Source organism: Halichoeres trimaculatus, unplaced genomic scaffold (assembly GCF_033239565.1).
Source record: "Halichoeres trimaculatus isolate MK-OKI-2021-1 unplaced genomic scaffold, fHalTri1.1 fHalTri1_scaffold_23, whole genome shotgun sequence".
NCBI classification, from domain to species: Eukaryota; Metazoa; Chordata; class Actinopteri; order Labriformes; family Labridae; genus Halichoeres; species Halichoeres trimaculatus.
In genome coordinates this window covers 9,700,204-9,718,196 of record NW_027437201.1, presented here as the reverse complement: position 1 = coordinate 9,718,196, position 17,993 = coordinate 9,700,204, and the positions used below count along the sequence as shown (strand labels likewise).

General features: G+C 41.6%; 1 protein-coding gene across 3 annotated transcripts in view; it reads right to left on the bottom strand.

Moving 5' to 3' along the window:
* The window catches only part of opn4b (opsin 4b), a 37,953-nt gene extending 22,745 nt beyond the window's left edge, over positions 1-15,208 (bottom strand). For all 3 annotated transcript variants that reach the window (XM_074663528.1, XM_074663529.1, XM_074663530.1), the window contains exons 1-3: positions 14,959-15,208; positions 7,801-7,937; positions 7,556-7,689 (exon numbers count right to left, since the gene is read on the bottom strand). In XM_074663528.1, the coding sequence (XP_074519629.1) occupies positions 7,556-7,689; positions 7,801-7,937; positions 14,959-15,081 (394 nt within the window). In that variant the 5' untranslated portion in view covers positions 15,082-15,208. The remainder of the gene's footprint in view (positions 1-7,555; positions 7,690-7,800; positions 7,938-14,958) is intronic.
* Positions 15,209-17,993: the final 2,785 nt, after the last annotated feature.

The window sequence follows — 17,993 nt, the reverse complement described above, 5'->3', positions numbered from 1 at the left end:
CAGCCGACTGCGTTCCCCATGCAGTTCAGCCACAGATTCTCACACATATGGCCAATTTCTGTTCTAATTTTTCAAAAAGACTTTTTTGTATTTCTTGTGTAAATCACATTAGCAAAAACATCTGTTACACACCTTCTTTCAAATTCCTCAGAACAGATTGTAATATCTAAATCAGTTGTGGTCCAGTCTCACAGCTTGCACAGCATTGTTTCTGGCTTCAGCAGGAGGCTGGTTTATAATAAAAACTTAAAACACACTATGTGCTCAGACAGGGTGACCGTTTTCTGAAACCATAAAAGAAGACCTCGTCTACGGCCTCTTGGAGATGCAGCAAAAATACCCAAAGATATTCAACAATTACAAGTTAGCTTTATAAACCATACTTTAACTTAAATCGTTTTTTTCTCTTTCTGAAAGGAAAAATGTCTTAAATGTAAACATTAATAATGTCTCACATCATGCTAAAAGGAAAGGAGAGGTAGCCAATTGCTCAGAGATATTTCCCTTCTGCAAAAATATAAATAACATTTCAAAATCTTACTCAATGAAATATACAGTTATTCTTCAGGGTTTTTGTTGCATGCAACGAAAAGAGCTTAAGAGAGGTTATTTGGGTTAATGTGAAAATACAAACAATGGCCCAAAATAAAGAGAGCTAAGGAGTGCCCTGTGTCTTTGCTGGTATGACCAAGGGGCAACATCCTTTAGAAAAATGAAGCCTCTGCAGAAGTGGGATAGTGTGAAAGTTGCTGTTCATTGAGAGGCTGGCTGCAGACAGAACAGAAACCACGTACACACCAAGCCAAAGAAAAGAAAGACTTTTAACACATATTTAAAGCCTGGTTCAGAACATGGCTTGGGTCAGAGGCTGTCTGAATTTCACTACTGGCTCGCGCTGTACGTGACTGATGGGCGCCCTATGGCTGCTGGAAAGGAAGCTCAAAGCCTGCGTCATATCCAATGTGGCCACATCCACCGATTGGCTTCACTGTATCAGAAACAGATGGGTGACATCGCTGAGAGTCCATGCTTTATACAGTCTATGGTTATTACCCAGGCGGTGGGCATGCTCAACATCTTGACAGATCAGTAGATCAGAATAATGACAGTGTCCCAGTACAGCACTTTATTATAAACATTTATGGTCTGTGAAAAAAGCTGAACAAAACACAGAAATTTTAGGGAATTTTACACAATCCAACCGGGCATAATTTTACCATGAAGTGGAGGACATGTCCATCAAAAAGAGGACGTGTGGTCACCGTAGCTAAGCACCAAACCCATACATGCACAGTTAGCGGCAGTTAGCGGCAGTTAGCGGCAGTTAGCGGCAGTTAGCGGCAGTTAGCGGCAGTTAGCGGCAGTTAGCTAGAAAACGGTGCATTTAGCTGCTAAAGAGACAGATATACCCCGAAGCAGTTGCAAGTCCCCCCCCCCCCCCCCCCCCCCCCACAAAAAAAAAAGAAAAAGAAAAAGAAAAAAAAATCTTGAAAGGAAAGGGAGCTAAAAGAAAAGGAGTAAATTTGGGCTTAAAATCTCCAGGTGGTTGAAAAATGATTCACATTAAGTTTTCTTTGTGGCTGCTACGTCATAAGCTGTGAACCGGGACAAAACCCTGAAAAGAGAATTCAACAAATATAGACTGCAACAAATGGGAAAAGCCCAAAACTTTAAAATCTTTCCTGACCATCAAGTTAATGTGTACATGTTTTGTTTTAATACAAATCACTATTCTGCTAAATGTAGATTTATTTTAAAAGGAAGCATACAAGTGAAACTCAGAGCTGAGAATTCAATTTTTAAAGCTCAGAGAAATAAGTTAATAAATCTTATTTCTACTTTCTATTTTTTTTTCATGATCAGTGAACTCAAGTTCATCCAGCATCATATTCCTACTGAATGAAATACTGTTTGAAAAGTCAGTACCTGTATGCCTATAGGCTAAGTGTTAATGCCACTACTTTACAGTTTAAATTACAGGGTGTTGGACCAGCAAATTAGAGGTTATGATGTTTCCAACATTTACTCTTAGAAATTACACTTAAGAGCCCAGATCTTGAGGAAGCAGGTTGAATAAAAAGCAAAAGCAAGATGCAGAAACAAGACCAGCCGGGGGAATCAAATGGAGTGGTACAGATTGGAGGCAACTGCAGGTGAAGGTGAGGAGAAATGAGGTCAGGTTTACGGGAAGAGAGGCACGGTGTGAAGGATGAGTCAGGCTGTGAGGTGAAGACGAGAAGCAGCATCATAAAACATAGATGGTTAGGTGATAGGAGACAACATACGGCACAAACACGGCAAGAGAAGGAGAAAGCGTGTAAACAGAATGCGATATTTGTGTTTGAATAATGAATACATGCTGAAGTTATTGTAAATAGCCAATTATTAGATTCTATACTCGATTTCTCTCAGAGACTGCCGTGCTGTTGACTGGGCTTCAAACAGACCCTGTATTACATCCATACATTCCATAATTACATTTAACTCATCCATAATGTATGAAGAAATGTGATTCACACATACTTTTACACACACTGACAAAATACAAACACTCAATCATCCCTCTATTAGCTGCCGTCCCCTCAGGCTCAGAGCGTGAGATTACCGCAGACCTGTCACACATCATGTAATCACAGCACCAAGTCATCACATCCAAGCATCCGACAAGATCTGAAGTGTGTCGCCCGCCTGAAGAAACCCAAACAAACAGTGCTCAGGTAGTTGAACGGATCACACGGCTGGGTCCGAAGATAATGAAGTCCAGATTGGATCTACGGGAACAGCAGACGTTCTCCAGAGAGGGACTACACGTTAAAGTCCTGGGGCATTCTTAGGATCAAGATAACGAAAGCCTGTGTGAAACATCTCAGGAATGTTTGAGTCATTTAAGAAGGAGTTGAAATCTTTCTTTCCAGCGAGTATCTGCCGCTAACCTGAACTGACAGATGTAACCAACTCTTTGGGCACCATAGTGGCGTGTAATGTGGTTATGCTCTGTGTGACAACCTTTAATAATATTACCAAATGCAACCTGGTGAAAAAGAAGCCTGTCTCACATGGTTATGGTTGTGAAAGAGAAAAAAAAAGTCAGGTTGAGACATTTCAGACCCTTTGGATGGTTTAAAAGAGGAGGCAGTTTGGGTTCAGATAAACATGAAGGTTAGAAAACTGCTCTACTACACTTTTACTACTTTTTGTCATCTTTAAAGGCTGCTGCTTACAAGGGTGCAATTTGTCCTAGGGGTGGGGGTTGTTTAATTCTTTTTTATTTTATTTTTTTAAATCTTAAAACATGCAGACAATTTCTTTATTTTTAATGGTTATATTCTGAATGAGTAATGTGCTCTAATTGCAATTACAGTCTACTGATGATTGACAAATGTAGATCAGTGTTAAATTATACACAAGTATAACATAATATTAAAAATGTATTGTAAAAAGTCCAGAAAGAGAAACAAAACTGGCCATATAGTTGGAACATCCTTGGAGTTCATGTATCAAGGTAACAATTGCAGGTCGAGTTTGGTAATTTTGTACATAATTTGGTTTGCAGTATTTATTTTCGGCTAGTGAAATTTTTTGTGAATATTTTTATAAATTGACAAACTCTCTTTAATGTATTAAATATTTTGGAAAATATGCATTAATTATTTGTCAGTTTAGTACAGTTTTGACAAGAAACCACTAACTTTTTTTTTTTTTTTTTTAAGTCTAAGGGACGCCTAATGAACTTCTTATCAACATTTAAGTGTATACCATATACATTTTTTAGGCGTTAAATAGAGATCTAGTCTAAAAATGGTATACCAGAGGTCTAAAAATGGAAGTTTTTTTGACATCGAAATTTAGATCAAACCTCTAATGGACATCTAATGAACGTCGAAGTCCATACCTGGGTTTAAATTTGGTATAACCATGAACGTAAGATAAACGTCTAAAATTTAGACATCTAAATTTAGACGTCTATTTTACGTGGCTTAAACATCTGAAAGTCTAAATAAAGACGTTCATTAGACGTCTAGTAGACAACTAGTCTACATTTAGACCTCTAAAAAACTTTCACTTTTAGACTTCTGGTAGACCAATTTTAGACTAGACGTCTAAGGAACATTTAGACCTCTTTTAGATGCCTTTTGACCGAAAAATGCTCAGTGGGACATAACCCTTCCATATCTAAATATCCAGTCAACTTTGGGGATTACTCTGCTGATGTGGCTACCAGCATCAGGTTTACACGCCGCCTACCAAGAAGGGCACGGTTAGCTGTAGCGATCCAACCCATACCAAACTCTACTGATCCATACTAGACTGGTGAAGACTAGATCTTTCAAATGTCCTCACCACAAATTTAAGGCAAAGCTAATCTGTTTCCATGTAATTTTTTTTCCCTTCTTTGGTGAATTAATGAGGTTTTTGAGGGAAAACTGAAAAAGCTGAGCGAATACAGAAAAAAAAGTACTTATGCACAATATTTGTGACTGATTCAGAAAATACATGCCTTAACAAAAGATGTGACAGTTGTCGGGTACGTCACGAAATGTTTGAGGGCTTTTAGCCGATGCAAATCAAACCCCATGTGTTCATCCAGTTAACTGTTGTATCTTTCACACAGCTGTACCTCCTGACAATCTTTCTGTCTTTTCTATTGGACTGACATTTAATAAAGGCATCAAACAGTTTAATATGTGGCTTTCTGTTTTATCATAAGTGACCTTTGGGGGAAAATAAAAGTGCTACGACCAATTTCGTGCAATAGTTGCAGAGGTTGTTCCCTCTACAGAGTGAGATGGTTTTCCCTCTCATAGCAGCTAATGTTAGCCTCCCTAGAGCCACACTTTAGCTAAAAATGCCCCATCATTTAAAGGTGCAATGGGAATTTCTGTTACTTCTTTAAAAACAGGATGGATAAACAAATAAAGGTAAATCAATGTTGCTTTCTTGCTTCTTTCTCCACCATTCATCCTTGCTCTGCCTTATTATCAACAACCCTCTCTGTCTTTTGAGGAGCGGCAGTGGGAGAAAGAGATGTTTTCTGAGTGGTCGGGGGGATCGGGGGGAACGAAGGCCTCTCGCAGTAACCACCGTTGAGAGTTTGAGCTCCAGATCTGACAGCGATTGGCTGTCTTCATCAAGGTCAGGACAACTCCTGGAGGGAAACGCGGCGCTCCGACTATCAGTGTTTGATCAGTGGAGTGTGGAGCCTCCTTTTACCTCCCCTCTATCTCTGCTCCTGGCAGGTTGTTTGAAACACACTAGAGTAAGACACCCCTGCAAATGCACTCATGTAAAACACACCGCCGACATGCATCCTCGCTTTGTTCTGTGTGATCGATGGGATTGGGATACTGCAGAGTAAGCCTTTGGCGCTGCTTTTTAACGCCCAGGCAGAGAGGGCTGATGGAGGATGGCAGGTCTTTGTGTGTGTACAGAATCTAAACTGAACTGTAGGTCACGCTTAGCAGGGGAGGGACACAGTTCATTCGCCTGTTGAATTTTAAAGTGAGTGTGTATAAATGTTAAAGGTGTGTTTGCGTATGAGCCAAGTTGCTACCCTCTGTGATTAACACATTTAACAGACAAATCTAGCTAATCCAGTCGACCCAACCAAAGGGCCCCGTTTCTTTTGATGTGAAATGTAAAAGCTCAGGCAGTGAATTTAAACATTTTTATGACGTGATACATAAATAAAGAGAGTGCATTAAAATGCAGTTCCTACAATGGCCACTTGAGGCTGGTTCCAAAAGTCAAGGGAATGCCCATGCATTTAATGTTACTGTAGTAGTACTGTAGGGTTTGCTCTTACTTTCTAATGTTTTTTTTATTTGTTACAACCATAGACTGGAAAAAAAAATTGATGTCCCTGTGCTTGCCACAAAAACTGCTCCCTCTGGTGACCGGCTGCTGTATTGGTGAAAAACTCTGTCTCCCCTGTTCATTTCAGATGGGCTGTGGTCCATCTTTAAAAACTGAATTCACTTCATAGAAAAGACATTAAAAGTGAGGTTTTATGTCACATTCAGTGATGGACAGCTGTCATTCTTGCCTGATTTTTTTTGGGAATAGTGAGATCAGTAAGGAGAGCCAAGAAGAGATTAGATTTTCAATAGAAAAAAAAGTTTATGACACCTAGCTCCAGAGTCTATTGTGAAACTCTGACTACACAGTGGCAGTGCCTCTGACAGGGGTACTTTGGCTTCAAAACAGTACAATGGTAAAAGACAGAGCCACAATATCCTTTTTTGAAGAGTGCCAATATAGGTCTTTGAATGCTACTTCTGAGCTCCCCAACTGGATCGGGCTGGACCGGATTGATTTACGGCACGCCGTAGTCACTATTACAATACCATGTCGGCTGACGAAGTTTAGTGGTAAGAAGAGAAATCTCTGTGTTTCTCTGTTGAGAACGATTTCTGTGATTAATTTTGTAGTGATGGTGGACACTGGAGCCTAACTGTCTGACAGAAAAAGGACAGAAGAGCAGAAGAAAGATAGACAGGAGAGTGATAGAGCATGAGCTAAAGGCTAAAACATGGGTTTAACTGTTTTTGATAATGTTGATTCCAACCCACATGCAGCAGTTATTCTGCAGTGGTCTGTTCAAACTTGAGAGTCTATCAATAAAATGAAGAGTGAGGTTACATTACTGGCAGGGCATGACAAGGATTCACTAACGCTACACATTATAGACACGTCTCAGAGCATGGCTACTTAGCTACTGTAAAAATTTACATTTGCTTGATATCATTTTTCAAACAACAGGGCAGTGTAACTGTTGATAAATACCTTACCTTGTCGTGTTGGTTAAAAGTTGTCTTGAATACAGAAGATTTGTTTTGAAAACAAGATACAATCTTCATTCATTTCCAAAACAAATGCATGCCATGTTAAGAGTCACGCCTTCACGACAGTGTGCGTTAGACTCTGGGCCAAGAGGCGTAGCTGCAGTCAAATTGAAAGAGATCGCCCCACAGCATCTTGAAATCTACACAATAGCCTATGACATTGCCCTTTCCCAGGCGAAGACCTACACTTGTAACATGCCATGCACCTCTTCCAGATTGTAACTATGAAACAAAATGATATGGATCACTAGCCCTTTGATTGGTCTGCACAGTGGCATTGTATTTTTATGCATTAATAATATTTCAAGAATTGCTGTACATAGATTGTATTTCGCCCATACAGCCCTTCTCCTCCACATCTTGTCTCTACCTTTATTTTCAAACAACTTTTGTATAATCATCAACATTTGCCCAGAGCTGTAACTGGACTGTAAGAAGCCAATCTGACTTATACTAAAGTCACATCACCTTCAGGAGTTTCAGTATGAAACTGCAACATGGGCACATCATTGGACACGTATGTAGGGCACGCCGCAGAAGTATTGCTCAGTCTAAAGAGCCACTATTTTATGATTTGGGATAAAAAGACCTCACCGGAAATTACACCAAGTCGAGCAGTTTGGAGTCTGTTGTTTAAGGTAGCCTGTGCAGCTTTTTAAGAGAAATACAGGTTATGAATCTATTGTGACAAAGACTGTGTGTGCACATGTTACCTTTTTTTCCAAAGATCCACCGCTTGTGCATGCTGGTGAGGAAGAACACGGGCGTCTGGGTAAGACACATGAGAAAGTCTGTGACCGCCAGGTTGATGATGAAAATGTTAGATGGTGTCCGCAAACTCCGGCTCCTGCGCACACACACAACATACATGGTTGTGTTACTCTGTGTAGAGTGTTATTGTTTATGCATTTGAGAATCACAGAATCATTATCACAAACATCTCATCTTAGTGCCGTACCTGCAGAAAGCATACATGACCAGGAAGTTTCCCAGCATGCCTGTGATGCCAACAGCGAGGATGACCGCCCCAATGGTGTAGTGTGCGTGGTCTGGGACGTCTACAGTTGGAAACGGGTGGCTAGGAACCAGGGAGCCCTTTGAAACAGGAAAAAAGGTCGGGTATAAATGATGCTTGTTTCACTGCAGGGATAATCATCATTGCTGTGAGGTAAAGGACTATAAAACGGAAAGGTCAGCGGTGGTGGCAGGCTATGTTCCAACCAAGCAAGGACCCACCTGATACAACAAATCAACTCTGAGAAAACTGTTAAGGTGATTGAAAGAGTCGAGTCAGGCGTGCTACTGCTCGGTTGGAATAAACTTGCCGCCACACCGGCCATTTCATGGGTCAGTTAGCAGACCTTGAACGTTATGGGGAGTAAGTCTTTCCAGAAATGAAATCAAGGGACGCTGGGAAAAACTGATTAGGAGTAAAGAGGTGCAGCAGTGGGCTTGCAAAAGCAGAAAGAAGCAAAGACAGAATGAAAATAGAAGTTTTAATTGTTTAAAAGAAAACTGTGAAGCCCAACTTATTGTCAGAAGACCAGTTAGTCAGAAAACAAGTGGGCCCATTTGTCATAGGATTAGGGCAAACAACTTTATTGAATAATGAGTTTCTAATTTACAAGCATTCCAACTCAATGGCTTTAATGCCAACGGGCCTTCTGACTAACAAGCCTTTGAATCTTTCAACAAACACGCCTTCTGCTTTTCAGACTAACAAGCCTTCTGATTTTCTGACTAACCAACATTTTAACAAATGGGCTCTCTGACTATTGGGTCTTCTGATTTTCTAACAGGCTTTCTGAAAAACTGGTCTTCTGCTTTTATGACTTGGAAGTGGCCCTTTAACTTATAGGCCTTCTGACAAATGGGCCTTCTGATTTTCTGACCGATGGGCCTTTTGATTGACTGGCTTTACCAATGGCTCCTCTGACTTACAGGCCTTCTGATTTTCAGACTAGTAACTGGCCCTCTGACTTACAGGCCATCTGAATAATGGGCCTTCTGATTTTCTGACTAGGTAGTGGCCCTTTAACTTATAGGCCATCTGACTAATGGGCCTTCTGATTTTCTGACTAGGTAGTGGCCCTTTAACTTATAGGCCTTCTGACTAGTGGGCCTTTTGATTTTCTGACTAGGTAGTGGCCCTTTAACTTATAGGCCTTCTGACTAATGGGCCTTCTGATTTTCTGACTGATGGACCTTTTGACTAACTGGCCCCACTAATGGCTCCTCTGACTTACAGGCCTTCTGACTAATGGGCCTTCTGATTTTCTGACTAACAAGTCTACTGATTCTCAGACTAACAGGCCTTCTGATTTTCTGACTAGGTAGTGGCCTTTTAACTTATAGGCCTTCTGACTAATGGGCCTTCTGATTTTCTGACCGATGGGCCTTTTGATTGACTGGCTTTACTAATGGCTCCTCTGACCTACAGGCCTTCTGATTTTCAGACTAGTAACTAGCCCTCTGACTTACAGGCCATCTGACTAATGGGCCCTCTGACTTTCTGACTTATAAGCCTTTTGACCAACTGGCTTTAAAAATCGCTCCCCAAACTTACAGGCCTTCTGATTAATGAGCCCTCTGATTTTCTGACTGACTGACTTTTTAACTGATTGGCTCTCTGACTAAGGGGCCTTCTGAGAATAGCGTGGATTCCAAAACAACAAACCTGCTCTCCATAACTTCCTGCACTCCATTGGTGATTCACGTGGCATTCAGCTCCTCCATGTGTGCTATATGGGCTGAGAAAGTAGACATCAAGGAACCAAGCTCGCATGTCTCTGAGTACCAGGATGCATTCAGGAGAAGCAGCCTCTACCTTGACCTCGCTCAACTCCATTTCCTCAGCCGTCTACTTTACCTTAAGCTATTGTGGCTATCTGTCACTCTGAGCCCGAGGAGAGCCCAGCAGAGGTATTCTCTGCAGTATAAGTCTTTTACTTCAGTATGTCTCTGGAATGTTGTTGGCGTGCTTTTTTCACTAGTTTCAAAAATAACAAAGCCTTTCTCTTGCTGAAATACAGCCCAGCTATTACAGAACAATTTCAGCTAGGTTTAGCAGACAGGTAGCCCCAGATTTCCCAGGGTTGACTGTGTAGCGGTAATGATACAAAAAGGCTCATTTTAGAAAACGTGCATCACATTACTTCGTTCTCCTTATGCATTCATCTGGCTTAGTGTCTTTGAAGCACACGGCCGTTTCTTTTTAGCACCCTTAATTCTCAGATTCAGATAGTCTATGTTTTCACTTAACGTTAGCATTTATCCTCTGAGAAGTGGCTGCACTTCAGAGCACACAGCTCCACTTGAGGATTCATCTCAGAAATCATGACACACTCCCCTGCATTTACACTTTCCCTTTGTCTCTCGCTGGGTTTTATCAAGCACACACACACGGAAACACACTCACTTACCAGGACTACTTTCACTAAGCTAAATCTTCCTTAGCTGCCCCACACTCACATACACACACACATCTCCTTTTATTAATCCAGTCTGCTGCATTAAAGCATCATGTCCTGTGTGTGTGTGGCTTACACACATGTTCCAGCATCTGTCTCAGCAGCCCTACTTTTCTGCAGAGTCATATATGGGAGGAAGACGCCTGAATGCGAGAAGCGATGAAGCGGTTATGTAAGTAAATGTGTGAAAAGGTCACGGCGAGGTGTTCGTGAAACGGCAGAAAAGAGCTGGTGGTGAAGGTAATATGCAGATGTGAAGTGTGTGTGCATGTGTGAGTGTGTGGGTGGAATGTAAACACAGCAGGATCCAGTCTGACGCCGTCAGATGTGATAGGACGGATCACACTCAAGGTCTCCCCGTCTGCCTGGCTTCATTTCTTTCCCGATTAATTCCTCCAGGTCTGCTCCCTAAATCACTCCAACACTCCTTTCCTTCCTTCCTCTTTCTTTCTCTCATTTCCTCTCCCTCCTAGCAGCTCGGGGGGGGAGATTAATGCTTCAGCTAGAGGGGCACAGTGAGTTGCATGGCATCAGAGTCTCCTCTCCTGTCTGTGTGATTTCAAGATGGAGATTCTGGGTGGCAGTACCTGTCCGTACTCTCCCTCTGTGAGCACACTCTGAAGCCACAGATGCTGGCAGTTCTGGGAATGCCTTTGTCAGGGAGAAGTAAGTAATATAAATGTAAATGGTCTTGTGGCTGCCTAATACACGGTGATTTAGAACACACAAAGACAAATAAATTGAGATTGAAAGAGGACGAAGATTAGGGAGAAGGGAGAGTGTGAGATCGAATGAAAGGGGGAGTTAAACGCCTTTTTCAGAGAATTAGAGACACATTTGAGTGAGTGCAAACAGCCACACACGTACAAACACATGCATTTAAATTGAGCGATCTGCATCATGCAGACTGCTACACTCACAGAGAGCTACATCACTGTAACACCTCGTAATATTATAATCAACATGCCTGAGCTACTTCCAATGACGGGATTATCAAAATCAGAGCAATGGCTCAATTACAGAGCAGGGATACATTTCATCAGAGACTAGATTGTAGTGACTCAGGTGTCAAACCAAAAACCTCAGAATGATGTGAGTAATGATGGACTTCCACCAAACGCTCCGCTAAGGTCTGGCTCCGCGCTCACTTGTCCATCAGCAGTTTCAGAGCGCAGCACAGAGCAGAAACACCAGACGGCTGGAATCACCAGACTGAGGATTTCCCGCAGTAATCAAATCAACAGTTTGCCGCTTCCATGATGAGCCTCTCTTCGCCCATGATGTCCTCATCAAAAAAACCTCCAACCTGTTGATTCCAAGTCTCGTTCTGCAGATTAAGACAATTTGATGTAGCTCAGTATAAAAATCTGATCTGGTGTTCAAGTGGCGATGAGGATTTACTTCTGCAATCAATGGGACGTTCCAGAGCTGTTTCAGGGCCTGACTTCCTGTAGCTCTGACTGCTCTGCGCTGATTCATGCTTCGTGCTCCAGCAAAAAAGGAGTTTTTTATGTTAAGTGTGGAGAGTTTAGGACCTGAAACAGAGGCTCTCATATTAAAACCTGTGAGATTTGATGCTGTGGCAGAGTGGAGATGTACTGCGCAAAGATCTGGTGGAAGTTTTCCCACACAAGTTTAAACTCTAAATACAGAAGCCTGAATTCAGTCATGCAGCAGATTTCACAACGACAAATACTGAAACCAAACAAATACAACAATGGAAATATGTTGCACCTGATTTTTTTTGAAGTTTAAATAATGGCATTTTATACCAAGAAATAAATGGGACAAATTTAAAAAACACAAATGCAAAATAAAAATACTGCAAACCAGACAGTTCCAACCTAAGTGCTCCAGACCTCTAGGGGGTGCTAAATTGAGATGTTTCGATCCTGAAGGAAAATCAAAAGTCTCCAAAAGACTCTATAATAGTCAACACCCATGGGTGGAGTGAATGGAAACCAAGACACTTCCTCTGTTGTTGAGATATGAAGATATTATGGGTGAGCAAAAGCTACTGCAGTTCCATGAATGTCCACTTGAGGCTGACTCCAAAAGAAGGAGTCTACATTAACACCTGTGTTAAAACGACAGAAGATGTAAACATGTTTTGAATAGAATAGAATAGAGTATAATAGAACTTTATTTGTCAGTGCAACAAGTACAACAAAAGTGCAAAAGCCCTTCAGTCAGTGCAAAACAGTGTGAGGTGCAAAAGTGAAGTAAAGTAAAATAAAAAACAAAATAATTCTCTCTCTCTCTTTCTCTCTCTCTCTCTCTCTCTCTCTCTCTCTCTCTCTCTCTCTCTCTCTCTCTCTCTCTATATATATATATATATATATATATATATATATATATATATATATATATATATATATATATATATATATATATATATATTTTATTTATTTATTTATTTTTTCTTTTTTTTTGATGGCAAAAAAATTTCTATTGGGAAGTTTCATTGAAGGAAGTAGCCTGTATGCTAGTTGTATGCTAGCAACCTGTAGGCTCAGCTAGCATAATGTCACTGTTTCCCAGAAATCCACTTCAAAAAGATTTTCTTTCTTTTTTTTCATCATACTCAAGGGAAATTTCAGACAATATGAGTTTTAAAAAGGTTTGAATCAACTTCAAGTTGACTTGATCACTTACAAATACCTAAGTAAAGGCAAATACGCTTAATAGTGCTTTAAAAAGAAGAACAAACAACCACTAAAAACAAACACTTTTCATGTGAACACCCACCCACTCAGTCAGCCAAATGTCACCAGCTAGTCCTTAATCGGTTTGTCAATAAGTTGCCGGGTAATTGGTTATCTGCAGCCCAAGAAAACTTATTTGTGTAGCAGCTACGATGACACTAACACACACACACATTTCACTAAGTCTTTTATCAATCCTGATCTAGAGATTGTAGATTTAAGGGACGATGATGAAAGAAAAAGCAACAAACGGTGCAAAGGAAACAAAGATATCTGGGGAGAAACAGAGAAAGTTTCTGGGAGTTTTGAAATGAAAACCACGCTTATAACGGAGTAGAAGATCCCATCTGTGTGAGCAGAAGCTGCCCTCAGGCCCTACTTCAGTATCAGCTTTCCCAGCACTCCCACCACGAAGACCAGACCCCAAAAGCTGCAGAGACCAAAGCCTGCAGGTCTCAACTTCAAAGTCCAATCTGAACCCTTCACACTTTCTGAACCACATCCACCGTAACCGTGCAGCCATGTGTTTCTCAGTACCTCTCTCAAACAGCTGTATCTGCCCCAAAATCAGAGCCAGTGTCTGGACTCCTGGGGCAAAGCTAAAGCGTGGTACTTTCATTGTCATGCTTTATATTTTAGGCACAGAGCCCGAGGTGTAGACGAAGGATTTCCCTGAAAGACTTTACGTAAACTAAGCCCAGTGTCTGACACAGAGGGAGACAGAAAGAGAGACAGAGTCAGATTCATCCCTGAGACTTGGTAATGATCACATTCTTCCTGCTGGTGATCACAGGTCTCATAGTTTCCAGGAGTAACAATGTGTAAATGAGACTGCAGAGACGGCATGATTAAACACCTTTAAACAAACAGTCTGAATCTGCATACAAAGCAGCTGTGTGAGGGGTTGTAGGCAGCTTTCTGCAAAGAGGAATCCTTCAGTGAGGATCTGAGCTGGAGTTAAACTGCAGCCTGCACGCTGATCAAGATAAGGACACAAACACTCTGTTGTGTGGTCTATGAAATCTCAGATACACTCAAAATTCAGTCCAGATGATTATACAGGTAACCAAGAAATTAGCATTGTAATGATGCTGGTGGCATTAATGGAGACATGCTGTATTAGAGAGAAATTATCCACTCAGTGGAGGCAGAAAGAGAGGAAAGGAAGGTTAGAGAGTTTTTTTTTTTTTTTTAAAGAATAATTGAACTTAATTTAAAATTTGATGCTAATTCCGTTAAAGGTCTCATCCCTAAACAGCCATGATGGGATCTGAAGGGCACAAATTGGATCAAACGAGTCTGTAAGCGCTTTTTAGTGCAACACCTGGTCCCCAAAGGGAATTCTGTGCTCGCACAAGTCCTCTGACAGGTTACAGGAACGCTGACAGGAAGGTGAGACGCTCAGAGCTGACTTTGAACCAAACTGAATGAATTATAAAGAATTGTATTCCGACGCGCGCACAGCCGCTGGCACAAAAAGTCGTCAAGGTGAGGGGCACACCTGCACCCAGATCAGCTTCATTCATTTCGTTACCACCCTTTTATAAATACTACAAATTACAGCTTTAGAGGAAAAGTATATGTGCGCCTTTGTTGCGCTTCATTCAGATTTGAGTGCTGAATGAACGGAGCGCAGACGCGCAGCAGAGGATTCATTCATTCACTCGGAGTTCAGATCACGCTCATTCACACCTCGCTGTCTTTGGGCTTCGATGTTGTTTATGAATGATCAGGTGTAGGAATAAACCATAAATCGAACAGAAGTCTGTTTTTCTTGCCGCGGATTTCCTGATGCTTTGAGTTGGATTTCAGCTGCATCGGATCTTGCAGCTGTTACGCACCGCTGCTGCGCGCAAAAAGCTCACCAGCCACACCGAGGGGCATTCCTGCAGCTCTGAGCCAAACAAACACACACACAGATACGGGGTAGGCATGACTTACAGCTGTGGCGACAGGAGACAGCTCCATGAGCCGGTGCGGACTGATGGAGCTGATGTTCCAGGGTGCCCGAGCGGTCGGGTCCGAGGTGGGGATCCCCGGTCCAATCAGCAGCCTGGAATCCATCCCCGGTCCACTGGTGAATGAGAAGTGCGCGAGAGACGCAGTCCGGAGAGGTTTAGAGACTATATGAGGTGGTCTAGGAGTCTAAGTGGGCCGTCATCATCGCCGCCCTGCTCTCAAACACTCTCAGTGTGACAGACAGACAGGACTACTGGTGCAGCTGTGGAGGGAGGGAAACAAGTCCTCTCTCTCTCACTCCCTGAGTCTCGCCCAATCCGTGCTCCGGGGATGCCTCTGAGTGTGTCAGTAGGCCTGTGCGTGCATGCACACACAGAGGTGGACATTTTTTAAAGTCTAACTTCGAGGAATTATCACCTCACAGTCTGTTTTCTCCCCCCCCCCCCAAACTATATTTGTTTTCTGTGTTGCTCTCTTGGGACTGAGGCACAAATCTAAGGACTAACATTCATACTTTCATCCCACTGTGCTTTCTCCCTGAACATGAGGACCTTGCAACTTCATGTCATTTCCCACAAGAAAGGGCCAAAAATTAATACCACAATCACGCAAAGGGACCAAAACAATCTGTCTCCCACAGGACTGGCTTTAAAGTCTCCCACGTCTTTATTCGGGCAGAGGCAGATAAGAGATTTTCCGCCTGCAGAAGTCTTACCCACATCTTCTGCGTAACAACGGATCAAAATCTATATTAATTTGATCTTGGCTACATGACTCAGGCAGCTGGAGTGTGTTTTATTAGGGCACCGAGAAGCTCTGAGTGCATCTGCGGGGAAAGGTTGAGGTCACAGCAGTGGCGTGCACAGACTTTTTTGAAGGGCAGGGGTGAAAATGGAAAAAAAGGCACATACAGCATGTTCTCACCACTGAAGAGGGCAGTTCATCATGTTTTAACCAGCCAAGGGGCCAGTTTAGTGTGTTTAGCCAACCAGGAGGGCGCTTAAGCACACATTTTTCAAAAATCCCCCCCTGCACCCACTGGGTCAAAGTAGATGAGAGTGCAGGACACACTGAAGGAAAGGAGGATGGTGAGAGTAATGGAAGGATTTGAAAAAAAAAGCTGAGAATAGGATTGAGGTGGAATGAGGTGGACATTCACACACAGACAGGTAGAATTAGCATGAAATTTTAATGCAGCGTTGTGTGGTGGTGAGAAGAAAGAATGTGATAAAATTAGTTGCTGGCTCACAGAGGAAAAAAATCCTCAGTTGAGGGTTTTTTTCTTGGTGGGCACAGAAATCTATAGTGAAATTAGCTGAGATGGCACAAAGACACAGCAGACGGCTGGAGGAGGCGAGGGTGGTGGAGGGGTCAGACAAACAAGGACTTTTACCAAGAAGACCAAAGGTCAAGTCCTGTGAGACTTAAAATATGGCGTTGCCTTATAGACTCTTACAATTCCAACTGCAGAAGATTGTTTGAGACACTGTGAAAAAAGTTGATATAAACAGAATTTGGAGGTTTGCATATTAATTTAAATTTCTATTGAACCCCCTACTGCCTTAATTTGTTTACAATAATATACATGAAATAATATATTTTTGTGTGTTTTAGTATGTTTAAGGAAGCTACATCTATATATTTATGTATGTGTGTATATATATATATATATATAATAGATTAGATTAGATTAGATCAACTTTATTGTCCTTTGCAGGAAATTGGTCTTAGACAGCAGTACTACTGGCCTAGGACGCAGTATTTAAAATGACGAAGTACTAGACACATAAAACAGTCACATAAGCAAGAGGTCGGCAGCAAGCATGGCCGGAAGTTATTGAGCAAATATGTTAAAGTGCAGTGCCCAACACAATACACAGTGAAGCTAAGCAGAAACAAGTTAAAAACCAGGTTTTGACGATAAGAACTAAACATGGGTAAAAGTCAGATAATAACAGCTGAAGAACAAGTAGAGGCAGATGATAAGTAAAATATGTAGAAACAAGTAAAAAAAAAATAGATAACAAGTAGAGAAGGAAAGAATTAATTAGATTTTTTGTTAAGCAGAGAGATGGATGTTGGGAGAAACGAGAGCTTGTATCAGTTCGTTTTGTGTTTGCTTGCTCTGTGTCGTCTCCCTGAAGGCAGAAGTTCATATTCACCAGAAAGAATATGGGAAGGATCATTCAGAATTGTCCGTGCCTGGTTAAGAACGACATTATCAAAGACAGACTGGAGAGAAGGGTGGTCTTTCTGACCTATCACCTTCAGAGCTGATATTATCAGTCCACTGATTTTTGATTTACTCTGGATGGATAATGTGCCGAACCAAGCTGCCAATCCATATCTCAGAAGACTTTCGAAGATAGCATTATAGAAAATCAACATGATTTCACGCCTGACACCAAACAGTCTTAGCCTGCGAAGGAAATGCAGTCTTTGAGATAATTTGTTGCAGAGGAAGTCAACATGATCTCTCCATTTTAAAAAATTGTCCATGAAAATACCAAGATATTTGTAAGAGGCAACCAGATCAATAACACTGCTTCCAATAACCACTGAGTCATGTTTTCGTACCCCCCTCGGGTCAAAAACCATCTCTTTAGTTTTTGTTGCATTTAAGATTAGATTGTTTCTCTCACACCAGTCCTTACAACAAGTTATCTCATTAAAATACACAGAGGGGCAGTCACTAGCATGCAAAAGACTCAAGATGATGGTATTATTTGAAAATTAGATGATGAAGTTATTCGGTTGTCGGCTTCTGCATTCATTGGTAAACAACGTAAATAAAAAAGGGGAACTAGCAGCTCCTTGTGGGACCCTGTGCTACAATATTTCACTTCAGAAAGCGTGCCATTCAAATTAACTTGTTGTGACCCGTCTGCCTTTTGCAGCAGCTCTCTCTTCTTTGTCCGTTTCTTGTATTTTTTTGTCTCTTTTTCGTAATCTTTGTATTTGGAGTGGATCATTACTTTGTATGGCTCTTTTGTTGGTCATGGACACCAAACTTTTTG